Genomic DNA, 27,429 nt, shown 5'->3' with positions numbered 1-27,429 from the left:
ACGGACTCCCCATGGGACCTTGTCCAGCCATTCTCAATTCTATGTGTTTTTCTACTTACCAGCCTCCCCAGGGTGGGCCTGGGCCTTTCTGCAGGCAGCAATAGAAGCTGGTCTCCCACCCCAGCCCGACCCAGAACTCACCACTTCTCTAAGAAGAGGGCCCTGCCAAGGTGACAGGCCTCAAGCACACTTCCCAGACACAAGAGCAGAGCGGGCATGATGGGCCTCTGCTCTGGCCAGAGGGGAGCAAGGGGTGCCAGCCACCCCCACCACCACCTGGGCCTTCAGATGGCTCCTGTATGGCTGGGCCAGTGCCTTGCCAACCACGGGAGTCATCTGGCCGGGGATGACACGGAAAAGGCTGCCTTTTGAGTAAAGAGTTCTAACTAAGGGGAGGGAGCAGCCCAAATGCCTGATGCTGCCACTCTTCTGCCTCTCCATAAGGTGCCTGCCTGAGCTGCACGCCACACAACAGAGTCCTGCCAGTGACAGCTGCCGCCCTGGGGCACCACTATCACCGTGAGCCTTGGGAAAAGCAGAGTAGAATTCCAGAGAGAGACCTCCATGTCACTGCGTGCACAGAGAGAGCTATAACACTGCCAGCATGGGGGTGCCCACACAGGTGAGCCAGCAGAGCTTCCTGGGCCAGTGGGGCCACACCAGCTCACAGGAGCCATGCCCTCTCATGGGGCTGTGGGAGGCCCTTCTCGGTCCGGGGTCCAGGTGGCTTTTCCAGGAGCCCAGTGGGACCCGGCTGTGGGGGTCAAGTGAAGGGAAAGCCAGCGTGGCCCCCAGGTGTGGCCTCTGGCCAGGGTGAGCCTTGAGCTCCTCTCTCCCCACTCTCCATTCCCAATGTCTGGCTGTGTCATGTGAGGAGGAATCAGCCTTCACAGGCACCGACTCGGGTCTAGCTCCCAAAGGTGGACAGATGTCATGATCACAGCAGCAGCTGCACAGAGGTCAACTCAGAGAACATGTGTTTAATGGGAGGTGGTGGCGGGGGGTTGCGGGTCACAGCCCACGAGGCCCACGGTGGCTGGGTGCCCACATCCAGCTACTTCTCATTGAACTTCTCCGAGGACTGGGACTGCTTCTTCTGGGGCAAGTCTTCAAGCATGAGGCTCAGCACGTGCACGATCTCGTAGTACAGCTCCTGAAGCCTGGGAATGGAGGAGGAGGGCCTTAGCTCACAGTGAGCTCTGCTCCACCTGGCCCTGCCCGCTGCATGCTTGCACCTGCACGTCCACCGGACCTGGCAAGTGTGGGTCAGGAAAGAGCACGGACCTGAGAACCAGACTGGACTGGGTGGGAAGGCCAGGTCGGCCAGGCTCCCTGGGCTCTAGGAGGAAGTTATCTCACTGCCTATGTTAGGTTGGAGACAGCGGACTCCTGGGCTTGGAGTGAGGTGACTGCCAGGACACTGCCAGATCCACTCTTGGGCCAACACCAGGCATTCCTAGACCCCCTCCAGTCTACAAAGCCCTTCAGGGGGCTTTTGCTGAGACATCAGGCTAATTGTGCCCCTCTTCTTTCTGCAGTAATGGCCAGTGTGACCCCAGCTAACTCACACTGAGCACACCCCCGGGCTTCACACACACTGCTTTCCTAGTGTCAGTCCTTCCTGTGACAGGTGGGAAAGGGACAAAGACTTGGCCAGAGTCACACAGGAAGCAGTAACAGAACCAGGTCAGGAGCTTCAGCTTCTAACTTGCAGCCAGAGGTCTTTCCTATGCCCCTCTGAGAAGGGCTTGGTGAGCTGCTCTTGGAGAGTCAAAGGAAGCAATGTTTAAAAACAGGTCTGGTTTTAAACTGAGGAGGGCCAGTGGGCAGTGCTCCCCCGCTAGCCACAGGCCTGTCCATACAGCAGCCCAGCCCCTGCACACCCCTCAAGAAGGGCCTGGCTCTGCCTTCCCTGCACATCAGCCAGCACCCCACCAGGGCCTGTGGGCCAGGGTCAGCAGGGCTGGGACTGACTTGTAGATGGTAGCATCCTGGTTGTCCAGGGTGGACAAGTAGATGTCAATGAAGGGCAGGCTAGTGCCAAAATCATCCAAAACCATGGGGTCAGTGTGCCGCAAGGTCTTCTTAAACTTCTCCACCAGTTCAGCGAAACTCTTGTGGTCAAGATCTTTCTAGAGAGAGGAGCATAAACAGAGCAAGACGACAAGAGTCTTGCTACACAAAGACCCGGGGACCCTCCACGAGGAGCGCAGGTGGAGGCCTGACCCTGGCCCCCAGATGAGTCCTGAGTACAAGCGCAGGTCACCCCAACCCCTTCTGGGCCGGACCCCCCTGACTGGGGTCACCGACATGAGGACAACTGGCCTGGCACGAGGACAGGTGACATGGAAGGAACCGGGATAGCCTGGGCATGGCTCAGCACTTCACCCTGTCGCGGACAAGTCTCAGGCACACAAAACAGGGGGACATCGCCACCTCGGAGAGGCGGCTGAGGAGAGAGGCACCGGCCTCATGGGGGAGAAAGGGGGAGTGGTTCAGGACCTGGCTGGGCACTCCAGGCAGCTCAGAGCACTTCGGCCCTCACAGTTGTGTCATGCTTGACAGAAAATCTCCAGCCCATTGTGCTCATTCTTGTTCCAGTTGAGAAAAACTGAGGTGAGTAACACCTGTCAGGGCCTCCGTGACCTCCCCTGCTCAGCGAACGGGAATGGAGCCTGCCTGGCACCCAGTGAATCCTCGGGAACAAGACTGCTCCAGGCCAAGGGCCCAGCAATGGAGTTTTGCCCATGAAGGAGGGAAATGTTAGAGCTTCCCTGGTGGCTCAGATGGTAAAGAATCTGCACGCAGTGCAGGAGACCTGGGTTCAATCCCTGGGTCCGGAAGATTCCCTGGAGAAGGAAATGGCAACCCACTCCACTATGCTTGCCTGGGAAATCCCATGGACAGAGGAGCCTGGTGGGCTCTAGTGTGTGGCCCAGCAATGGAGTGTTGCCCATGAAGGAGGGAAATAGTATAATCACAACACTCAACACTTGAAGAGGTCCAGAGAAAATACAAAAAGGTAGAGAACACAGTCTGACTCTGAACACTAGAGAGGGGTGGGCAGCCGACTTTCCAAATGCACAGATGCCCAAGGCCACCCAGCCTCCACCCCGGCCCCTGGGCCCGTCTTCCTGACCATTCCTTCAGCCCTGCCTGTCCCTCTGCTTGTCTGCCGGCCCACGGAGACAGCCTACCTGGGTCTGCATCAGCTTGCCGACCTCTTCCTGCTGCCGCTTCAGAATCACCTGCTTCTCTTCCATGAGGTTCATATGTCTCTCCAGCATCAGCTCCTGCTCAAACTTTTTGATGGAGTCCTAGAGGGCAGGAGGCCAGAGGTAAGATGCAGGGCTCTCCCTGGGCACTCTCCCCACCTCCCCTCTTCCCCAGTCTCCCACTGCCACTCAGGCCCCTCAGCAGGAGCACCCCTCACAGGGCCATCCCCCAACTCAAGCGGCCAACCGTAGCTGCAAAGACCTCCCAAGTACCTGTCCTGCTGGCCACCATCTCGAGGCAGGGCTCTGGGAGAAGGGTTGCGCTGGGATAGAGACAGGCCCACCTGGCCCCCTCCCTTCCACTTCCAGAGCGAGACGGCTCCGAGATGATCCACTTGCCACACTTAACCAACACCCCCCCGAGTCCTTACGAGCACCACCTCACCTCAGTGTGGATGATCATCACACCCACGAACATGCTGAGGAAGACAAAGGAGGCAAGCAAGATAAAGATGATGGTGAACGAACGGCTCAGAATCAAATTCCGGGCATCCAGCTGCTCCTGCAGGTCTGTCCAGCCATCGACCTGCTCAGGCAGGGCGAGTGCCAAGGCTCAGAGGGGCAGGCCTCCTGCTCACCTGCCCTAGGGAAGCCCTGGCCCTACTGAGGAGCAGGCTGGCTCTTCTTCCACATCAGCCCCTCCACATCATACCCCCTAATCCACCGACTCCAGTGCGTACAGGCTGGCCTGGAGGTGCAGGGCACCACTGGGTGTGGGCACTTCTGGCCAACATACCCTAAGGGCTCTTCTGCAAAAGGCCTTCCATCCTTCCCCAAAAGACACTGCCTCTCTGCCAGGCCCTCCTTTGGAAAGACCTCAATATTGCCAAAACCCAACAGAATCTAGACTTTGAGACTCAGGTGTTGCAGACTTATTCTGCGTGGATTTCTGACAGCCTATTCCCCAAAAGGCTTTGTGATGTGGGTTTCCCTTCTAAATTACACTTCAATTAGGATGAATTATCTTTGAGAACTGTTGAAAAGTTTTACCACCCCGTGGGGCAAATAGGAATGCTGTAGGGAGTCACAAGATTAGAGTCAGTGATGGACTCTTGCCCAGGGTGCTGGCCTGTGCCTAGTCCTGGGAGGCCAGTCCTCAGCTTTCCCCCACCCCAGCTAAGTGTCTGAGCGTGGGAAAGACCCCAAGTGGGGCCCAGCATGTCAACACACTCGCATCAGCTGCCAGTCCCCTTTCAAGGCCCCTGCCCACCCCTGCCCGCCACTATTCCCAAACATGGTACCGTGGCCAAGCTGAAGAGGGTGAAGAAGGCCAAAGCCAGGTTCCCCCAGTTATTCATGTCACCCCCCTCTGGAAGTCCAAACAGGCAGAAGCCCAGGATGGCAAAGATGTACATCAGGACGAAGAATAGGATGAGCACGGAGGCCACGGTGTAGGCTGTCTGCCCCAAGGCAGTGATGAGAGTCTAAAAGGCAGAGGCACTAGGGCTAGGCCAGGCTGTCGGCTGGGCTGGGCTCAGAGGACAGCAGTTCAGCCTGTCCCAACCATAGCTGCCCCAGTATCTGGTGCCTTGCCTAGCACATGGTAGATGCTCCATAAATGGTTGAATGAACAAATGGGAACAGTGTCCAGATTGAGGGCTGGAGCAATCTAACAGTGTTTCACCAGTGCATGGCCTCCATGCTGTCAAGCATGGGGGGATTGCCCGTGCTGCCCCAGGGCTGGAGTAGTCTCCCCATCAGCATCCCTGAGCACTCTACTTGAGTAGAGTGCTGTGTTCATCCCAGGGTGTCCTGCCTCTGTGTTCATCCCAGGGTGTCCTGCTCCTGCTCCTCAGGTGAGGGCCAGCCCTGAACGCTCTTCCAGGTCCAGGAGGAGCAGTGGAGCCACCTTGGAAACAGCAATGAAGGGGGATGGGGCTTCCCAGGTTTTCTGGGCCCCATCTCACAGGCAGGTCTTCATCTTGTGATCTCAGTCTTCGTCCATGACATGGGTATTGGTCTTATCTACCACGCCTCATCGTTCATTCTCCCTGCCCTGGAGTCTTGCATATACATGTTCAGCTACCTAGTTCTGTCCCTGATACCTTATCAAGGTAAGGAGATGTTCCTATTGCAAGATGCAGGATCAGAGGCTCAGAGAAGCAAAATGCCTCGTCCACAGTCACATTGTGATACGCCGGCAGGGCTGGAACCCACTCTCCAGCCCCTTGCATTGTGCCACCATTGTCAACAGCAAAAACTCTTTTTTCTAAGCTGAGAAACTATTAACATAGAAAAGGAGGTACTGGTAGAGCTGGGAGCCAGGACAGTGAAGTTCTGACAGTTCAGGGTAAAATGTGAAGCAGAGAGACAGCCAAGGAGCACTGGGGCTGCCCTGCATGTGGACCAGTCTGGCAGCTGCCTGCAGGAATAAAATGCCCACCCCGCACCTCCCTCCTCTCCTTGGAGAAAGAAAACCAGTGTTTGGGGATTAGTTCCAAAAGAACTCAGATGTTAAAAAAAAAAAAAAAAAAAAAAGCTGCCTCCACTCCTGCAAGAGAAATAGAACTTCCTTCCCAAGATTGCTAAGACTAAAGAGGTAAGGACTCATGAAGAAAGCTGCAGTGGGACACAGTGCGCAGGTGAGGTCTGCACGGTCAAATAGGTCCAAACAAGCCCCTTCCTGGAGAAGCATGGGCACAGGGCAGAGCCATGGCAAACACACTGAGTCCAGGATGAACGCCTGTGGGTGTGCTTGGGGCACGTTTGAAGTATGCTCTGACACCACTGAGCCAAGTAAAGACCAGCCACCATGTGACCCCTCAGCAAGAGCAGGACTTCCAGAGCTTCCTGAACAAGTCATGAGACCCTCCCCTCAAGAGAAGCTGCAGACTTTTAGCTTTCTGGGGGGAGACATGAGTGGCCAGGGCCATCAAAGAGCTGGAGACTCCTGGGCACATAGTCCAAAGGGACTGGACCATAAAAAAATCAGTCACTTTGCAGCATGGGAGAGAGGGAAAGATGAGATGGGCTCGAGTCAGAACAACTTTCAAAGCTCAGCTCCAGTATCTAACTGCTGAGTGACCGTGGGTCTCAGTTTCTTCATTGTAAAACGGAGCTAACACCTTTCCTAGAATCATTTGAGGGTGAAATGAGATAAAACAGGTAAAGATCAACCTCAATCCCCATAGGAGAGAGCAGAAGTACCATTTCATCGGGGGCCCCATTGCCTGCACTCGCAGAGCCACAGCACTCCAGGCCACTCACCCGGATGCCGCGGCTGTACGTGATAAGCTTGAGGATGCGCAGGGACTGCACGCCATCGGCTATGTTGAGGTAGGGGTAGTGCTTGCCCTTGATCTTGCGGAGACTGTAGGGGATGAAGATGATGATGATAATGACCACATCGAGCAGGTTGTAGCCATCCTTCCAGTAGTTGATGGGGTCCACGTAGAGCTTCATGCAGAACTCAGAGCTATAGATGGACACAAAGATGAGCTCTGAGACCTGCAGGGGTGGCAAGGGTGGCAGGGTCAGACCAAGCTGCACATCTTCTCCCACCAGGGCCACCCAATGAGGGGTGTGTGTTGGCAGGGGGAGGATGCTCCTAAGTCAGCCACAGGACAGAGAAACCCAGGCAGAGTCCCAGGCACGCAGTGGATACAGCGTGCCTGATTCCCTTTTCCTTCTGGGTCTTCCCTACCCTGTGGCCCTGACCCAGAAAGCTTGGGAATGATTGATCGTCAGAATGACTATCGAGGCCTAGTGGGAGGTATACATCAGGCAACATGGAAGGAAGGTTCCCAAAGCGAAGATTCCAAGAGCCTTCTGGCCAACTTTAATACCCAGATGAACAGAGATGAACTACTCACACATCTACTTATATTTACTCTATTATCACACTTACTTAAAATCAGTTAAGTAATCTGCTTCTAAAGAATATTCTGCTTATTTTCCACTGCTACACCTTATGAAACAACCTTATTCAAATTCTTCTTATGCATGAACAATTCCAGGGGATTTGATTTTACCAAAAGGCACTTTTTGAGGCATCTAAGTTTTTTCTTATCATCAATGCATTCATTCATTGAGAAAGCATTGATTAAACATCTATCACATGCCAAGCCCTGTTTCAGGTATAAGGAAACACAACAATGAATGAGACAGAAAATGTCCAGCCCCTAGGAAGCTGACAGCCTAGTAGGAGAGACAGAAATGAAGGTTTAGACAAATACACATATAACATCACACAGGAAGGAAAGTGAAACAGCCACAAGGGAGAAAGGGACTGGTCAGGTGGAGAGGGGGGGTCATGACAGCTACTTAGAAAAGGTGCAGAGCAGAGGCCTTGCTAAAGCCAGGAGTGCAGCCATAGTAAAATCCAGGGGAATACTTCCCAGGGGTGTGTACAAGCATCCTAAAGCGAGAAAGGAACAGCAAAGCCAGAGTGGCTATAACAGAAAGGGGCGAGCAGAGCAGGAGATGAAGTTGGAGAGGCCAGCTGTGTAGGGAGGGCCTGGTAGGCCTGGGGAAGGCAGTGAACTTTAACCTCAGCCTTGGAGCTTGAGCAAGGAAGTGATGTGAACTGATTTACATTTTTAAGAGATCTCCATGGAAACGAGAGTGTGGGGAAACTGGCGGGAAGAGCGACTGGGAGGCAAGTTAGGAAGGAGGTGATAGATAGTAGAAGAATTAATTTTAGCATCATTCAGGCAAGAGATTGGGTTAGATCGCATTGGACTGGGGGACAGTGTGGGGCTGAAGAGAAGAGGACAGATTCCAGATGTATTCTGTAAGCAGCGATGACAGGACTTTCTGATGGACTCAGGGATGCACAGGGGAGACAGAAGGCAAGGAAGATTCCTCACACAGAGCAACTGGGTAAATGCTGGTGCCTTTAACTGAGATGAGTTTGAAGTGAGTTGAATGGGGCGGGGCTAGAAAGAGCTTCTAGAGGGAAATAGAAAAGGTTTTGAGATATACCACCTTTTAAATATGTCAGATGCTATCACTGGAAATTATAGCTCAAGCCACAGCTATCCATTTGGATTACATTAGGACCGCTGGTGGTGTTATTTGTCCTGTACACTTATATTTGTGGTCTCCACATGGCAACCATTTATATACACTTTTATGTTTGTTAACTACAATGAAACATTTAGATACACAAAAAGATATAAAAGAATAATATAATGAACAACCATATACTACCATTTAGCTTAAGAAATAAAATATTACCATTATAGGCAGAACCTCACATTGATCAAATCCCCTTCCCTTTCCACAAAAGTAAGCCTATTTTAAATCTGGAGTATGCCTTGCTCATATATTTTATACTTTTACCACATATGTATCCCTAAAAGTACACGGTATGGTTCTGCATCTTTCACACACTACATAAATTGCATATACACTAAAGTATTCTTTGGGAAATTTTTTTTTCATTTAAAATTATAAGATTCATCCATGTTGATATATGTAAACCTAGTTTAGAGTTTCCCTACTATTTAGCAATTCCACTTATGAAAATACTATAATTTTTTTATCCAGTTACCTATTGGGTGATATTCAGCTTCTTTGTAATTTTTTACTACTGCCAAGAGTATAAAAGCACAAAAAGTTTGAGGAAAAATACAGGGTCATTTAAAAAGCAGACTTGAAGTCCTATGCCCCTGGGCCCTCCTCTCAGCCAGTTCATAGGCTAGATGGTAGGGAGTACAGTGTCCTCGAACCTATGAATAGATTCTCCGTGCCCCTAGGGACTCCTGCCCACATCACAGCCAGTTCTGAGCACCCCTCAGGCTCCCAGCTGCTGGAGCACCCATAAGGAAATTCTCCTGTTTGCTAAGATTTTTCTGTGCCTGGTGATTCTGATCTGCCTCAATCAGTGATTGAATGATATTTACTACTATCTTATTTATCATCTATGTGTATTACCTGTACATCGAGATATAGATTACCAACTGGCCTTGGAGTGATTTCTTCCAGACCCTCATAGTAGTCACCCTCTACCTGATCACCCATCTTGTTATCCTTGTTGAGAGAGGAAATCACTCCAAAATCATCACGGGGTAACTGGGTCTAATCATGGGTGACTATGTGGCTATAATGCCCATGTGACCTTCCCCTTGTGACAGCAAAGACATAGCAGCCCCACTAACCCTGTAGAATGCTGGTGTAGAATGTAGGTGTAGGTGAATTTCTTTCATTTCTCTCTGAAACCTGCAAATAACACCTCTATCGAAATAACTGCCTGCCCCTACAACACCCCCAGTCAACTTGCAGCCCCATGTTTTATTGTATGCACATTTTCCTCTGTTACAACCTAGGAGGAGAATTACCTGACTGTAGATTATGAGCATCTTCAGCTTCACTGGATATTGCCAAATTGTATTCTGAAGCAGTTGCACCAACTTACTTTAATATCAACAATAGTCCTTTTTTTTACATCCTCACCAATACTTCCTACTGTTGGACTTATTAATTTTTGTTAATCTGATGAAGTGATATCTTATTTTTCATTTTGTTGTTCCTCTAATTATTCATAAAGTTGGGCATCTGCTTATGTGTTTACTGAACTGCCTGTTCCTAATTTGTCCCCATATTTTTTGCTGGATTGTTTTGCCTTTTGCTTCTTGATTTGAAAGAAAATATATCCACACAAATTGAATCCTAATCCTTTACCTGCTACATGTGTTTCAAATAGCTTCTCCTACACTGACTTATCTTTTCACCTCTTTAATGATCTGATGAACACAAGTTTAAAGTTTTAATGGAATCAAATTAACCAAACTTTTTCTTCATTGCTTATATATTTCATACCTTAAGATTCCTTTCCCTCCTGAGATCATATAAATCTTCTATATTTTCTTCTAAACATTTTGAAGTTTCACTTTTCAAGTTAGGTCTTTAGCTGTGTATGCTGGAAGGCAGAGATCCAACTGGAGTGTTTTCCTCCATAGGTACTGTTTAATGAAGAAACTGTCTTCCACCACTCATCTGCAGCGCCATCTGACAGGGGCCAGGTTTTCATCTAAGCCAGGTCTGATTCTGAGTACTCTGTCCTAGTCCACTGGCCTGTTTGTCTATCTGTGCTGTCTGTTCATGCATTGTCATCCTGCTCAGTTACTAACAGGCCGTACAGAAAGACTCATAGAAAGCCTTATAGAAAGACTTCTCCCCTTTTCACTTTCTTTTTTTTTTTTTTTTTATTTTATTTTTTTTATAAATTTATTTATTTTAGTTGGGGGCTAATTACTTTACAATATTGTAATAGTTTTTGCCATACATTGACAAGAATCAGCCATGGGGTTACATGTGTTCCCCTTCCTGGACCCCCCACCCACCTCCCTCCCCATCCCATCCTTCTGGATCATCCCATTGCCCCGGCCCTGAGCCCTTGTCACATGCATCGAACATGGAATGGTGCTCTGTTTCACATATGACAATACACATGTCTCAATGCCATTCTCCCAGAACGTCCCACCCTCACCTTCTCCCTCAGAGTCCATAGAATTGTTCCATGCATCTGTGTCTCTTATTCTGTCTCGCATATAGGGTTATCGTTACCATCTTTCAGATTCCATATATATGCATTAGTATACTGTATTGTTGTTTTTCTTTCTGGCTTACTTCACTCTGTATAATGGGCTCCAGTTTCATCCATCTCAGTAGAACCGGTTCAAATGTATTTTTTTTAATGGCTGAGTAATATTCCATTGTGTATATGTACCACAGCTTCCTTATCCATTTGTCTGCTGATGGACATCTAGGTTGCTTCCATGTCCTGGCTATTGTAAACAGTGCTGCGATGAACATTGGGGTACACGCGTCTCTTTCAATTCTGGTTTCCTCGGTGTATATGCCCAGCAGTGGGATTGCTGGGTCATATGGCAGTTCTATTCCCAGTTTTTTAAGGAATCTCCACACTGTTCTCCATAGTGGCTGTACTAGTTTGCATTCCCACCAACAGTGTAAGAGGGTTCCCTTTTCTCCACACCCTCTCCAGCATTTATTGCTTGTAGACTTTTGGATAGCAGCCATTCTGACTGGTGTGAAATGATACCTCATTGTGGTTTTGATTTGCATTTCTCTAATAAGGAGTGATGTTGAGCATCTTTTCATGTGTTTGTTAGCCATCTGTATGTCTTCTTTGGAGAAATGTCTGTTTAGTTCTTTGGCCCATTTTTTGATTGGGTCGTTTATTTTTCGGGAATTCAGCTGCAGAAGTTGCTTGTATATTTTTGAGATTAATTGTTTGTCTGTTGCTTCATTTGCTATTATTTTCTCCCATTCTGAAGGCTGTCTTTTCACCTTGTTTATAGTTTCCTTTGTTGTGCAAAAGCTTTTAATTTTAATTAGGTCCCATTTGTTTATTTTTGCTTTTATTTCCAATATTCTGGGAGGTGGGTCATGGAGGATCCTGCTGTGATTTATGTCGGAGAGTGTTTTGCCTATGTTTTCCTCTAGGAGTTTTATTGTTTCTGGTCTTACGTTTAGATCTTTAATCCATTTTGAGTTTATTTTTGTGTACGGTGTTAGGAAGTGTTCTAGTTTCATTCTTTTACAAGTGGTTGACCAGTTTTCCCAGCACCACTTGTTAAAGAGATTGTCTTTTCTCCATTGTATATTCTTGCCTCCTTTGTCGAAGATAAGGTGTCCATATGTGCGTGGGTTTATCTCTGGGCTTTCTATTTTGTTCCATTGATCTATATTTCTATCTTTGTGCCAGTACCATACTGTCTTGATGACTGTGGCTTTGTAGTAGAGCCTGAAGTCAGGCAGGTTGATTCCTCCAGTTCCATTCTTCTTCCTCAAGATTGCTTTGGCTATTCGAGGTTTCTTATATTTCCATACAAATTGTGAGATGATTTGTTCTAGTTCTGTGAAAAATACCATTGGTAGCTTGATAGGGATTGCATTGAATCTGTAGATTGCTTTGGGTAGAATACTCATTTTCACTATATTAATTCTTCCAATCCATGAACACGGTATATTTCTCCATCTGTTTGTGTCCTCTTTGATTTCTTTCATCAGTGTTTTATAGTTTTCTATATATAAGTCTTTTGTTTCTTTAGGTAGATATATTCCTAAGTATTTTATTCTTTTTGATGCAATGGTGAATGGTATTGTTTCCCCTTTTCACTTTCAAAACCATCTTGGTTTTCCTTTCTTTCATTCTTTCATCTAAATTTTAGCATTGGCTTTTGGCAACCCATAAAAAATCCTGCCAGATTTCTTATTGGAATTGCACTGATATTACGTAGTTTAACCGGGGGAGACTGCATCTTGAAGAAACTGAGTCTTTCTATGCATGATCTAATATATCCTTACACTTCTCTATATCTTCTTTAATACCCTTTATGTATTTCTTTCTCCTTAAAAATCTCACAATACTTTTATAAGATTTGCCTCTAACACTTTTTGTATCTTATCAGAAGTGCTGTGGCTTTTGTTGCTGACATATTAAATATATTTTATTTATTAATCATATATCTACCAAATTTTCTGGGCTTTATTTTTTATTAACTTATTAATTGTATTAACTTTATAGTTATTCCAGATTCTTTGGGGATTTCTATGCAGAAATCATAACACCTGTGAATAATTACAGTCTTTTAAAACTTTCTTTCTAATTCTTAATTTTTTTATTCCTTTTCCTTATATTATACATTGGCTAAGACACTAATACAAATCTTGTCAAGAATAATTGGACTACAGCTTTAAAAAAATATTGTTACAATTTCACCATTGAGTGTGAACTTTGATATAGGTTTTTCATAGGTACTCTTAATTACTTTAAAACAAATCCGTTCTATCCCTAGTTTGGTACATTTTTATCATGAGAGATACTCAAGATAAACTGTTTTCTGCATCTCTTAAAGTGATTTTATTGGACTTTTTTCTCCTTTAGTATTTTAAGCTAGTTAATAAAATACCTAGATTTTTCTAATACTTGCATACCTGGAAAAGCCCAACTTGGCAATGCTGTATATTACCTTCTTCATATATTTTTAAAACTTCAGTTTCCTAATATTCTGTTTGGGATTATAATGTCCACGTTCATGATATTTGGCATAATTTTCCCTTTTCATTTTGTCATTGTGTAGTTTTGGCATGAAGGTTATACTAAGTTGTCCCTTAGTATTCCCAGGGGATTGGTTCCAGAACTATCCCACAGATACCAAAATGCAAGGATGCTCAAGTCCCTTTTAAAATATGGCACAGTATTTGATTATAAGCTATGCATATCCTCCCCACATACTTTAAACCATTTTTAGATTACTTACGTTGTTGTTGTTCAGTCGCTAAGTTGTGTCTGACTCTGCTACCCTATGGACTGCCGCACTCCAGGCTTCCTTGTCCTTCACTTTTTGGAGTTTGCTCAAACTCATGTCCATTGAGTCATTGATCCTATCCAGCCATCTCATCCTCTGTTGCCCCTTCTCCTTTTGCCTGCAATCTTTCCCAGTATCAGAGTCTTTTCAAATGAGTCAGCTCTTCCTATCAGGTGGCAAAAGTATTAGAGCTTCAGCTTCAGCATCAGTCCTTACACTGAATATTCAGGGTTGACTAGGATTAACTGGTTTGATCTTCCTGCATTCAAAGGATCTCTCAAGAGTCTTCTCCAGCACCACAGTTCAAAAGTATCAATTCTTTGGCATTCAGTCTTCATTATGTTCCAACTCTCACACTGTACATGACTACTGGAAAAACTATACCTGGAACTTTGTCAGCAAAATGATATCTCTGCTTTTGAATACACTGTCTAGGTTTGTCATAGCTTTCCTTTCAAGGAGCAGTTCAGTTCAGTTGCTCAGTCATGTCTGACTCTTTGCAACACCATGGACTGCGGCACACCAGGCTTCCCTGTCTATCACCAACTCCCGGAGCTTGCTCAAACTCATGTCCATTGAGTCAGTGATGCCATCCAACCATCTCATCCTCTGTTGTCCCCTTCTCCTCCTGCCTTCGATCTTTCCCAGCATCAGCGTCTTTTCCAATGAGTCAGTTCTTCACACCAAGTGGCCAAAATATTGGAGCTTGAGCTTCAACATCAGTCCTTCCAATGAATATTCAGGACTGATTTCCTTTAGGATGGACTGGTTGGATCTCCTGGCAGTCCAAGGGACTCTCAAGAGTCTTCTCCAACAACATAGTTCAAAAGCATCAGTTCTTCATGGCTCAGCTTTCTTTATAGTCCAACTCTCACATCCATACATGACTACTGGAAAAACCATAGCTTTGACCAGACGGACCTTTGTTGGCAAAGTAACGTCTCTGCTTTTTAATATGCTGTCTATGTTGGTCATAGCTTTTATTCCAAGGAACAAGTGTCTTTTAATTTCTTGGCTGCAGCCACCATCTGCAGTGATTTTGGAGCCCCCCAAAATAAAGTCTCTCACCGCTTCCATTGTCTCCCCATTTATCTGCCATGAAGTGATGGGACCAGATGTCATGATCTGAGTTTTTGAATGTTGAGTTTTAAGCCAACTTCTTCACTCTCCTCTTTCAATTTCAAGAGGCTCTTTAGTTCCTCTTCGCTTTCTGCCATAAGGGTGGTGTCATCTGCGTATCTGAGGTTATTGATATTTTTCCAGGCAATCTCGATTCCAGCTTGTGCTTCATCTAGCCTGACACTTCGCATGATGTATTCTGCATATAAGTTAAATAAGCAGGGTGACAATATACAGCCTCGATGTACTCTTTTCCCAATTTGGAACCAGTCTGTTATTCCATGTCCAGTTCTAACTGTTACTTCTTGACCCGCATAAAGATTTCTCAGGAGGCAGCTCAGGTGGTCTGGTATTTCCTTTTCTTGAAGAATTTTCCACAGTTTGTTGTGATCCACACAGTCAAAGGCTCTGAGGTAGTCAATAAAGCAGAAATAGATGTTTTTCTGGAATTCTCTTGCTTTTTCGATGATCCAGCAGATGTTGGCAATTTGATCTCTGGTTCCTCTGCCTTTTCTAAATCCAGCTTGAACAGCTGGAATTTCATAGTTCATATACCGCTGAAGCCTGGCTTGGAGAATTTTGAGCATTACTTTGCTAGCGTGTGAGATGAGTGCAATTGTGTGGTAGTTTGAACATTCTTTGGCATTGCCTTTCTTTGGGATTGGAATGAAAACTGACCTTTTCCAGTCCTGTGGCCACTGCTGTTTTTTCCAAATTTGCTTTCATATTGAGTGAAGCACTTTCACAGCATCATCTTTTAGGATCTGAAATAGCTCAACTGGAATTCCTTCACCTCTACTAGCTTTGTTTGTAGTGATGCTTCCTAAGGCCCACTTGACTTTGCATTCCTGGATGTCTGGCTCTAGGTGAGTGGTCACACCATCGTGGTTATCTAGGTCATTAAAATCTTTTTTGTATAGTTCTTCTGTGTATTCTTGCCACCTCTTCTTAATGTCTTCTGCTTCTGTTAGGTCCATACCATTTCTGTCCTTTTTTTGTGCCCATCTTTGCATGAAATATTCCCTTGGTATCACTAATTTTCTTGAAGACATCTCTAGTCTTTCCCATTCTATTGTTTTCCTCTGTTTCTTTGCATTGATCACTAAGGAATGCTTTCTTATCTCTCTGTGCTATTCTTTGGAACTCTGCATTCAGATGGGTATATCTTTCCTTTTCTCCCTTGCCTTTCGCTTCTCTTCTTTTCTTACCTGTTTGTAAGGCCTCCTCAGACAACCATTTTTCCATTTTGCATTTCTTTTTCTTGGGGATGGTCTTGATCACTGCCTCCTGTACAATGTCATGAACCTCCATCCATAGTTCTTCAGGCACTCTGTCTATCAGATCTAATCCCTTGAATCTATTTGTCACTTCCACTGTATAATCGTAAGGGATTTGATTTAGGTCATACCTGAATGGTCTAATGGTTTTCCCTTCTTTCTTCAATTTAAGTCTGAATTTGGCAACAAGGAGTTCATGATCTGAGCTACAGTCAGCTCCTGGTCTTATTTTTGCTGACTGTATAGAGCTTCTCCATCTTTGGCTGCAAAAAATATAATCAATCTGATTTCGTTATTCTTAGCAAAATTGTTAGCCTTTGCCCTGCTTCATTTTGTACTCCAAGGCCAAATTTGCCTGTTATTCCAGGTCTCTCTTGACTTCCTCCCCTATAATGAAAAGGACATCTTTTTTTGGGTGTTAGTTCTAGAAGGTCTTATAGGTCTTCATAGAACTGTTCAACTTCAGCTTCTTCAGCATTACCAGTTGGGGCATAGACTTGGATTACTGTAATATTGAATGGTTTGCCTTAGAAATGAACAGAGATCATTCTGTCATTTTTGAGATTGCACCCAAGTACTGCATTTTGGACTCTTTTGTTGACTATGATGGGTACTCCATTTCTTCTAAGGGATTCTTGCCCACAATAGTAGATACAATGGTCATCTGAGTTAAATTCGCCCATTCCGGTCCATTTTAGTTCACTGATTCCTAAAATGTCAATGTTCACTCTTGCCACCTCCTGTTTCACTACCTCCAATTTACCTTGATTCATGGACCTAACATTCCAGGCTCCTATGCACTATTGTTCTTTACAGTATTGGACTTTACTTCCATCACCAGCCACATCCACAACTGGGTGTTGTTTTTGCTTTGGCTCCGTCTCTTCATTCTTTCTGGAGTTATTTCTCCACTCTTCTCCAGTAGCATATTGGGCACCTACCGACCTGGGGAGTTCATCTTTCAGTGTCCCATCCTTTTGCCTTTTCATACTGTTCATGGAGTTCTCAAGGCAAGAATACTGAAGTGGTTTGCCATTCCCTTCTTCAGCAGACCACGTTTCGTCAGAACTCTCCACCACGACCTGTCCATCTTGGGTGGCCCCACACAGCATGGCTCATAGCTTCTTCTTAAATAGATGCTTTTTATTTCCATATCATTTTATTTCATAAATTTGATGCTAATCATGATAAAAATGTTTCATTGCTTTCAAAATGACAGAAAATATGGGAATGGCATTTCTGTTTCAGCAATAGAACCAGCAGCTTATCTTTCCAGAAAATGTATTCAGAAAGATTCTTTATCTGGTAAATGACCCCCAGAGCAGTCTGGGGACAGTTACATAACCTACATCATTGTGATGCTTCTTCCCAACCCAACGACCAGCACTGTGGATGACAGCTCACAGCTTTTGCATAGATAGTAAGTTGTCCCTCCATCATTTGATGAAGAGATTATTTTTCTCCCCCTGAAAGGTTGTGGCACCCTTGTCAAGAGTCTATTGGCCATAGGTATTTGGATTTATTTGTAGAATGTCAACTCTGTTCTATAGGTCTAGGTCTGTCCTGTGAGTACCACACTCTTTTCATTATTGTATCCCTGTAGAAAGTTTTTTGGGGGCTTTCCTCGTAGCTCATTCAGTAAAGAATCTGCCTGCAATGCAGGAGACTCAGTTCTATTACTGGGTCCAGATGATCTCCTGGAGAGGGAAATGGCAACCTACTCCAGTATTCCTGCCTGGAAAATAACATGGATAGAGGAGCGTGGTGGGCTACAGTCCATGGGGTTGCAAGAGTCAGACACAGCTTAGTGAATAAGCCAACACAGAAAGTTTCTGAAGTCAGAAAATACAAGTTCTCCAACTTTTGTTCTTCATTTTCAATGTTTTCTTGGCTATTCACAGTCATATGGATTTAAGAATCTGGTTTTCAATTTCTTTTTTTTAAAGGCCATTGAAATTTTGACAGGAATTGAACTAAATTTGTAGTTCACTTTGGATAGTCCTCTTAACAAGTTTTTTAATCCATGAATATAGGATGCCTTTATATTTTTTATTTAGGTTTTCATTTCTTTTAGCAATGTTTTATAATTTTCAGTTTATACATCTCTCATCCCCTTGGCTAAATTTATTCCTAGGTATTTTATTATTTTGAATGCTATTGTAAATGGAATTTTCTTAATTTCCTTTTCAGAATGTTCATATTAGTGTACAGAAATAAAACAAATTTTGGTTGTTAATCTTATATCCTGCAACTTTACTGAATTCATTTAATAGCTCTAATAGTTGAGTTTGTATATGGATGTATTCTTTAGAATTTTCTATATATAAGATCAAGTCAAATATGGGTAATTTTGGTTCTTCCTTTCCAATTTGGATAACTTTCAGTTCTTTTTCTTGCCTAATTGCTCTGGCTAGAACTTTCAGTACAATGTTGAATAATGGTGAAAGCAGGCATTTGTCTTGTTCTTAATCTCAAGGGAAAGATTTTCAGTCTTTTACCCTTGAGTATTATGTTAGCTGTGGATTTCTTCATAATTATCCATTATCAAATTAAGAAATTTCCTTTCCATTTCTAGTTTAAGTTGTTTGTTTTTTTAACCATGAAAGGGTGTTGAATTTTGTCAAATGCTTTTTCAGTTATCTAGTGAGGTAATTTTGTCAATTGTTTCCTTCATTCTGTTGATGTATTACATTCATTGCTTTTCCTAAGCTGAACCAGCCTTGCATTCCTGGGATAAATTCCACTTAGTCATGGTATATAACCTTTTTAAGTACACTTCTGGGCTCAGATGTATCTTGAGGATTAATGCATCTATATTTGTAGGGATGTTGGTCTCTTTATTTGCTGTGATGTCTTTGCTTTAGTCTCAGGGTAATGCTGGCCTCATGGAATGAATTCAGAAATATTCCCTCTTCTATTTTTGGAAAAGTCTGAGAAGGATTGGTGCTCATTGTTTTTTAAATGCAGGTTAAAATTAACCACCAAAGCCATCCAGTTCTGGGCATTTCTTTGTTGCAAGGCTTTTGATTAGTGATTCAACCTCTTTATTTAGAGGTCTGTTTCAGGATGTCTGTTTTCTATTTCTTAAATCAGTTTGGTAGGTGGTATATTTCTAGGATTTTGTCCATTTCATCTAGATTATCTAATTCATTGGTGTACAAAGTGTTCACAGTATTCTCATATAAAACTTTTTATTTCTATAAGGTCAGTAGTAATGTCCCAACTTTTCATTTCTCCCATTATTGAGTCTTCTTATTTTTAGTCAGTCTAGCTAAAAGCTTATGAGTTTTGTTGATCTCTTCAAAGAATTGAATTTTAATCTTTTATTTTATTGACTTTTCTCTGCTGCTGCTGCTGTTGCTAAGTCGCTTCAGTCGTGTCCGACTGTGTGTGACCCCATAGACGGCAGCCCACCAGGCTCCTCCGTACCTGGGATTCTCCAGGCAAGAATACTGGAGTGGGTTGCCATTTCCTTCTCCAATGCACGAAAGTGAAAAGTGAAAGTGAAGTCACTCAGTCATGTCCGACTCTTTGTGACCCCATGGACTGCAGCCTACCAGGCTCCTCCGTCCATGGGATTTTCCAGGCAAGAGTACTGGAGTGGGGTGCCATTGCCTTCTCTGGACTTTTCTCTATTATTTCTCTATTCTCTATTTTGTTTCACACTCTAATCTTTTTTATTATTATTATTAAAGAATTCATGCAGCCTCCCCAGACTTGAGTCTTGCTAATTTGTGTGTGTGTGTGTGTGCGCGCGCGCGTGTGTGTGTGTGGCTGTGCTGGGTCTTTGTTGCTGTGCAGGCTTTTCTCTAGTTGTGGGGGCTACTCTCTAGTTGCAGTGTGTGGGTCGCTCATTGCATTGGCTTCTCTTGTTGCAGAGCACAGGCTCTAAGCCATGAAGGCTTCAGAAGTTGCAGAGCATGGGCTCAGTAGCTGTGGCTCCCAAGCACAGGCCCAGTGGGCTTAGTTGCCCTGTGGCTTGTGGGATCTTCCCAGATCACGGATCAAACCCATGTCTCCTGCATTGGAGGTGAATTGTTTACCACTGAGCCACCAGTGAAGTCCATTCTAATCTTTTTCACTTCTCTTCTTCAGCTAGCTTTGAGTTTCGTTTGCTCTTTTTCCAGTTCCTTAAGGTGTAAAGTTAGGTTACTAATTTGAGATCTTTCTTTTGTTCTAATGAAGACACTGACAGGTATAAATATTGCTCTGAGTACTGCTTCTGTTGCAACCTATAAGTTTCATTATGCTGTATTTTCATGTTCATTTGTCTTAAAGTATTTTCTAAACTCCTTTGTGATTTCTTCTTTGACCTATTATTTAATAGTTGGTGGTTTAATTTTCATATATTTGGAAATTTTTTAGTTTTCCTGATGTTGATTTTTAGTTTCATTCCATAACTGTCAGGAAAGATAATGTGTATGATTTCAATACTTTTTAATTTATTTAGACTTGTTTTGTTGCCCAATATGTGGTCTATCCTGAAAAATGCTTCATATGTACTTGAGAAGACTATTATATCTTCTTGATAAACTGACTCTATTGTCAACATATAATGTCCCCCTTTGTCTCTTGTAACAGCTTTCTTTAATGTCTTTTTTTGTCTGATATGAGTATATCCAACATAGCTCTCTTTTGGTTTCTATTTGCATGGAGTAACTTCTTTCACTTTTCATTTTCAACCTATTTGTATCTTTGAATCTCAAGTGATAGCATATATTTGGATTTTTTTTTTAGAATCAACTCTATCTTAATTGGAGAGCTTCACTTATTTATATTTAAAGTAATTACTGGTAAGAAAGAAAATATTTCTCCATTTTGCTATTTGTTTTACATATGTCACATCTTTTTTGTTCTTCAATTCTTCCACTACTGCTCTCTTTGGTGTTTGATTTTTTGTATTGTATCATTTTGGTTCTTTTCTCACTTCTTTCTCTGCATTTTTAAAGTTAGTTTTTTGGTGGTTACCCTCGAGATTACAATTGACCTCTTAAATTTAAAACAATCCATTTATTTATTTATTCATTTATTTGGCTGCACCAGGTCTTAATTTTCTATCTTTGCTGCAACATGCAGAATCTTTTAGTTTTGGCATGCCAACTCTAAGTTGCAGCATGTAGGATCTAGTTTCCTAAGCAGGAATAGAAGCCAGGTCCTCTGTATTGGGAGTGTGGAGTCTTAGCCAGTGGACCACCAGCGAAGTCCCAACAATCCATCTTTAACTAATACAATCTTAGCTTCAATAGTACGTTAACACTTTTGTTCCTATACAACTCCATCCCTCCCCCACTTCATGTTTCTGGTGTCACAAAATACACCTAAATACAGTGCATGCCCACTAACTATCTATACTTATTTTGGACCATACAGAAAAAGAAAGGAGTTCTTTTCCAAACCCAAAATACAATACTGGCTTTTATATTTGCCTATGCAGTTACATTTATCAGTATTCTTTATTTTATCATATGGCTTAACACATTATTGACCAGAGACATACTAACACCATAGGCATTAGTTTCTGCAAAAATCCCCTGGTCAATAATGTGCTAAGTTACCATCTAATTTCATTTTCACCTAAAGGACTATCTTTAGCAATTCTTGTAGAGCAGGTCTACCAGAAGCAAATTCTCTCAGGTTTTGTTTACCTGGAAATATCTTAATTTCTTCTTCATTTTTTTTTTTGGAGGATAGTTTTGCTGGATATAGAATTACTGGTTGACAATATTCTTCTTTTAGTACTTTAAATATGTCATTTCACTGCCTTTTCTCCTCACAGTTTCTGAGGAGAAATCAGCCGCTAATCTTATTGAGGACTCCTTGTATGCAACAAGGTGCTTGTCTTGTTACTTTCAGAATTCTCTTTGTCTTTGACTTTTGATAGTTGATTACAATGTGTCTCAGTGTGGATCTCTTTGTTTCTCCTCAGAGTTCACTAAGATTCTTGATATATTCTTTATCAAATTTGTAAACTTTTTGGCCATTAATTCATAAAATATTCCTTCTTCCTCTTTCTTTCCTCTCCTTCTGGAACTGCTACTGTGTGAATGTTGATATGCTTTATGGTGTCCCACAGGTCTCTTAAGACTGTTCACTTTTCATCATTCTTTTCTCTTTCTGTTCCTTAGGCTGACTAAGTCCAGCTGATTTGACTTCAAGTTCACTGATTATTTCTTTTGGCTGCTCAAATCTGCTCTTGATCTTTCTAATGAATTTTTTAATTATTATACTTTACAGTTCCAAAATTTGTGTTTCATTCCTTTTTATAATTTCTCTTTATTGACATATTCTATTTGCTGAAACATTGTTCTCCTAGTTACATTCAGCTCTTTGCCTGTGAACTCCTTTAGCTCTCTGAGCATATTTTACAAAATTGACTTAAAATCTTTGTCTGGTGTGTCCTCAGGGACAGCTTCTGTTTATTTCTCCTGTGTAGGAGAATATCTTTTTGAAAACTGGACGTTTAAAAATTTACAATGTGGTAACTCTGGAAATCAAATTCTTTCCTCTTATTGTTGGGTTTGTTGCTTTCCATGGGTAGTAGCTGTTTGTTAAGTAACTTTTCTAAACAACTTTTGCAAAGACCATATTCTTTGTAATGCATGACTTCTGAAGTCTGTTTTTTCTTTAGTTTCTGGTCATTTAGTATTTAAATGGAGGTTTTCTTAAATGGCTCAGGCAAAAAAAAAAAGGGAAAGAAGGGAAGGAGAAAGAAGAAAAAAAGAGAGAAGGAAAGAAAGAGAAAGGAAGGAACGAAAGAAGGAAGAGAAAAGGAGTGAGGGAAAGAGGGAGAAGAAAAACTCTCCTCATCTTTGCAAATGGCCTCTTTGTTGAGGAACTCCTTCCATGTTGAGCCGGCCCACTTACAACTGAAACTGAGTGTTAATTTTGAGCCTGTGCCAAGCCTCAAGATTAGTTACAGTGAAAGCTTGGTATATTCTCAGGTCTTTCCTAAGCATGTGTCCTGCCCCGGACATGTATGGAGACATGGGAGTTTTTCAATGCCCTCTTTTTCCAAAGAATCTCTCTCCGTGGATTTTCCTCTCAGGCTTTCAGCATACCTATTGTTTGCTTCAAGTGCTATAGTTTTGCTCCAGGGAGCAGTGGATGAGTCACTTGCTTTTCAATGGTTTTGAGAAATGCCCAATGCATAGCTACTTTCTGCCCTGAGAAAATTCCAGGTTAAGCAAAACAAAGAAAATAGCTTAGGACCAGTCCTTCAGACAGCCCTCTGATAGGCCAAAATAGAAAAACACAATTCTTTATGAACAAAAATCTTCTCTGTTGTTTCTAGACCCAGGGGCCAAGGTCTCACCCTGGGAACACAGGGTGCCATCTTCAGGACCATCACCTTGATGAAGAGGGATAGGGCCAAAGGCAAGTAAAAATGCTGCAAAATTTTCCTACCTTTTTAAAGTTCCCCTTTCTTGACTCAGTGTTCACTCAGTTTCTGTAAACCTTTGGCTATTTTCCAGAGTTCTGACAGTTTTGTCTCCTTTTTAGCTGTTTCTGTGAACAGATGGATTTTTGAAGCTACCTACTCTGCCTTTTTGCGGCATCACGCCTCTAGATTTTTGAAGAACGGTTTTTGCTAGATTTTGAGTTCTAGTTTGATAGTCTTTCTTTAAGCACTTTGACTATGACATCCTTTGCCTTTGACTGTAGTTTTGGATGAAAATCAACTACTCATTTTATTGAGGATATTTTGTATGCAATGAATCACTCCTCCATGATGGTCTCAAATTCTCCCTTTGTCCTTGTCTTTCAACAATTTGTTTACAATGTGTCTAGGTGGACCTCTGAGTTTATCCTACTTGGAGTTTGTTGATTGTTTTGGATGTTCAGATTGTTTTTCATGAAATTTGGGGAGTTTTTGGCCATTATTTCTTCACATATTCTTTCTATCCTTTCTCTCCTCTCCTTCTGTGACACCAATTGCATGCATGTTTGTATGTCTGATGGTGTTTCATGGGTTTTTGCTCATTTTTATTTATTTATTTTGCTTTCTGTTCCTCATACTGGAAATCTCAATTGACCTGTCTTTCTGTTCTTTAGTTCTTTCTTTCACTACCTCAAACTTGCTGTTGAATTACTCCAGTGAATTTTCATTTCAATTATTGTACTTTTCAACTATAGGATTTCTATTTGGCTCTTTTTAATAATTTCTCTTTACTCATATTCTCTATTTGGTGAGACATTGCTCTCATACTTTCCTTTAGTTCTTTAGATGTGGGTTTTTTCCCTAGCTCTTTGAACATAGCAGCCAATTAAAATCTTTGTCTAGTAAGTCCAACAGATGAGCTTACTTGGGGTGAGTTTCTATTGTTTACTTTTTTTTTCTTGTGTAGAGACCATACTTTCTTGCTCTCTGCATGTATCACAATTTTATTTCTTTCTTTTTTTTTTTGCTTGGAAATTGAACATTTTAAATCATATAATATTGGAAACTGTGGAAACCAGGTATTCCCCCTCTTCCTAGGGCTTTGTTGTTGTTGCTGTTCTTTTTGTTAAAAGAGAATTTCCTGAACTAATTCTACATGACTTTGTCACGTGTGGCCACCAAATTCTCTGTTCAGTTAGCTTAATGGTCTGCTAATAACTGAACAGAGTATTCCTTAAATCCGCAAGTCTCTCAGCCTTGCCAAGGGGCTCTGTGTGTTGGGGCATGTATTGTGTGTTGAGGCATTAGCCTCAGAAGTTTACAACATTGCCTTAACATTTATTTGCTGCTTGCACAGAATCTCAAGATTAGCTCGAGGTGACAGATCAGGGCCTTCTCTGTACTTTCCTCATATCTTCACTGGGATCCCTAAGACTGTTAATAATTTCTCGGTTTTATAGATAACCAGGGGCTTTCATACATATTATTTCCAATGATCTCAACAGCCACCCTGGAAGGTGTGTGTTAATACTATTTTACAAATGTAGCTGAACCACATAGAGGTTAAGCAACTCGCCCAAATTCTCACAGCTAGTGAGACAGTAGGGCTTGAACCCAAAAAGCTAGGGCTTGAACCCAAATCTGTGTAAGTCTGCATCCTTTCCACAGCACAGAACATCCTTAGGCTTACAAACAAAGATCACTACTGAAGCATGTTTAATAATCCTTATGGCTTCTGGAGAACAATCAAAGGATTCAGATCCCTCAACTCATCTCTTCCCCGGACCTTATCCAAGCCCTATACTTAACATAATGCTCTACAATCTGCGACCAAACTCTGTGTGAAGCTGGTGTGGAATGTACTGCCATACCAACACATTCACAGAAGTGGTGCCAAGTGGACCCTGCACATTTAAGACACTGATTAGGATATTCCAACACCTCCACCACCTCTGACACCACATTAAGTTGATGTTAACCTTTTTCATCACCAAGAAGGAAATTTGCTATTTACCATAAATGAAGATAAAGTGCCTCTTTAATCTTTTTTTATTGTAGAATAAAATACACATATAAAACCACACAAATACATAGCCTAATGGATTGTTCCAAGGCCAACACCCCTGTAACTACCACCTAAGTCAAGAGTTAGAACCTTGCCAACTATCCCAGAAGCCTCTCCATATGCTCCATTCCAACCACAACTCCCTCCCTTTTCCCCAAATTAACCATTGTCCCTATATTTATAGTGATCACTTTCTTGCATTTCTCCATAGATAGAAACTCATATGTGCATTCCTAGAATACTTTTTTTATTAAAAACTTTTTCAAAATTTGATGTCTTTTAAGTCTCCTGTTCATTTTTTTTCTCCCTTTCCTTAAAGTTTATTTGTTGAAGAAACCAGGCAACTTGACTTGTAGAATTTCATCATCTGGATTGTGCTGACTGCACACTTCTGTTCTTCTGTCCTCTATTTCCTAGAAATAGGATGCTAGATGAAAAGACTTGATCAGATTCATATCTGATCTTTTAATATTTATTTTTATTATTTATTTATTTGGCTGTGCCAGGTCTTAGTTAGTTGCAGCATGTGGGGTCTTTGATTCTTGTTGTGGCATGCAGGATCTTTAGTTGCAGCAGGTGGAATTTAGTTCCCTGACCAGGGATCAAACCCACGTCACCTGCACTGGGAGTGCAGAGTCTTAGCCACTGGACCACCAAAGAAGTTCCAGGTTTGATCTTTTTGGTAAGATGATAGGTTCGTTCTTTTATAGGAGGCAAAAAAATGTCTGGTTGTCTCTTTTTATGAGGGAAGCAATCACTAATGCTCAAAATGCCTAAATCCTGTAATTCACTGGCAGTTGAAAAACTGTAATATTTTAATTCTATCATTTATTTTTCATTTATTAACTAGGACATTTCTATAAAGAGACGTTTCCCTTATCTACTATGTTGTTACTCAATACTAAAATTCATATAAGAAAGGTCAGTAAAGCTTGATTCCTTCCCTTAATTAAACAGTTTTTGAGACAAAGTATTAGTTCCTTGTGCTGCTGTTCTCCATCACTTCAGTTATGTCCAACTCTTTGCGACCCCATGGACAAGGCTCCTCTGTCCATGAGATTTCCCAGGCAATAATGCTGGAGTGGATCAAGACCATCCCCATGGAAAAGAAATGCAAAAAAGCAAAATGGCTGCCTGAGGAGGCCTTACAGATAGCTGGGAAGAGAAGAGAAGTGAAAAGCAAAGGAGAAAAGGAAAGATATTCCCATCTGAATGTAGAGTTCCAAAGGATAGCAAGGAGAGATAAGAAAGCCTTCCTCAGCAATCAGTGCAAACAAATAGAGGAAAACAACAGAATGGGAAAGACTAGAAATCTCTTCAAGAAAATTAGAGATACCAAGGGAACATTTCATGCAAAGATGGGCTCGATAAAGGACAGAAATGGTATGGACCTAACAGAAGCAGAAGATATTAAGAAGAGGTGGCAAGAATACACAGAAGACCTGTACAAAAAAGATCTTCACAACCCAGATAATCACGATGGTGTGATCACTCACCTAGAGCCAGACATCCTAGAATGTGAAGTCAAGTGGGCCTAGAAGGCATCACTACAAACAAAGCTAGTGGAGGTGATGGAATTCCAGTTGAGCTATTTCAAATCCTGAAAGATGATGCTGTGAAAGTGCTGCACTCAATATGCCAGCAAATCTGGAAAACTCAGCAGTGGCCACAGGACTGGAAAACATCAGTTTTCATTCCAACCCCAAAGAAAGGCAATGCCAAACAATGCTCAAACTACCGCACAGTTGCACTCATCTCACATGCTAGTAAAGTAATGCTCAAAATTCTCCAAGCCAGGCTTCAACAATATGTGAACCGTGAACATATTCCAGATGGTCAAGCTGGTTTTAGAAAAGGCAGAGGAACCAGAGATCAAATTGCCAACATCCAATGGATCATCGAAAAAGCAAGAGAGTTCCAGAAGAACATCTATTTCTGCTTTATTGACTATGCCAAAGCCTTTGACTGTGTGGATCACAATAAACTGTGGAAAATTCTGAAAGAGATGGGAATACCAGACCATCTGATCTGTCTCTTG

At 42.8% G+C, this 27,429-nt stretch overlaps 1 protein-coding gene across 11 annotated transcripts in view; it reads right to left on the bottom strand.

Moving 5' to 3' along the window:
* Positions 1-960: 960 nt before the first annotated feature.
* Positions 961-27,429, bottom strand: part of CATSPER3 (cation channel sperm associated 3) — a 38,885-nt gene continuing 12,416 nt past the window's right edge. For 4 of the 11 annotated variants that reach the window (XM_081502934.1, XM_081502935.1, XM_081502932.1 and 1 more), the window contains 6 exons: positions 6,483-6,722; positions 4,517-4,699; positions 3,661-3,801; positions 3,198-3,317; positions 1,975-2,132; positions 961-1,160 (listed from right to left, as the gene is read on the bottom strand). In XM_081502934.1, the coding sequence (XP_081359060.1) occupies positions 1,055-1,160; positions 1,975-2,132; positions 3,198-3,317; positions 3,661-3,801; positions 4,517-4,699; positions 6,483-6,722 (948 nt within the window). In that variant the 3' untranslated portion in view covers positions 961-1,054. The remainder of the gene's footprint in view (positions 1,161-1,974; positions 2,133-3,197; positions 3,318-3,660; positions 3,802-4,516; positions 4,700-6,482; positions 6,723-27,429) is intronic. The other 7 variants (XM_081502940.1, XM_081502937.1, XM_081502938.1 and 4 more) reach the window with 4 other exon arrangements.

Source organism: Giraffa tippelskirchi, chromosome 6 (assembly GCF_054371585.1).
Source record: "Giraffa tippelskirchi isolate mGirTip1 chromosome 6, T2T-mGirTip1v1.2.pri, whole genome shotgun sequence".
Classification (NCBI taxonomy): Eukaryota; Metazoa; Chordata; class Mammalia; order Artiodactyla; family Giraffidae; genus Giraffa; species Giraffa tippelskirchi.
This window is presented reverse-complemented; position numbering and strand designations above follow the sequence as displayed.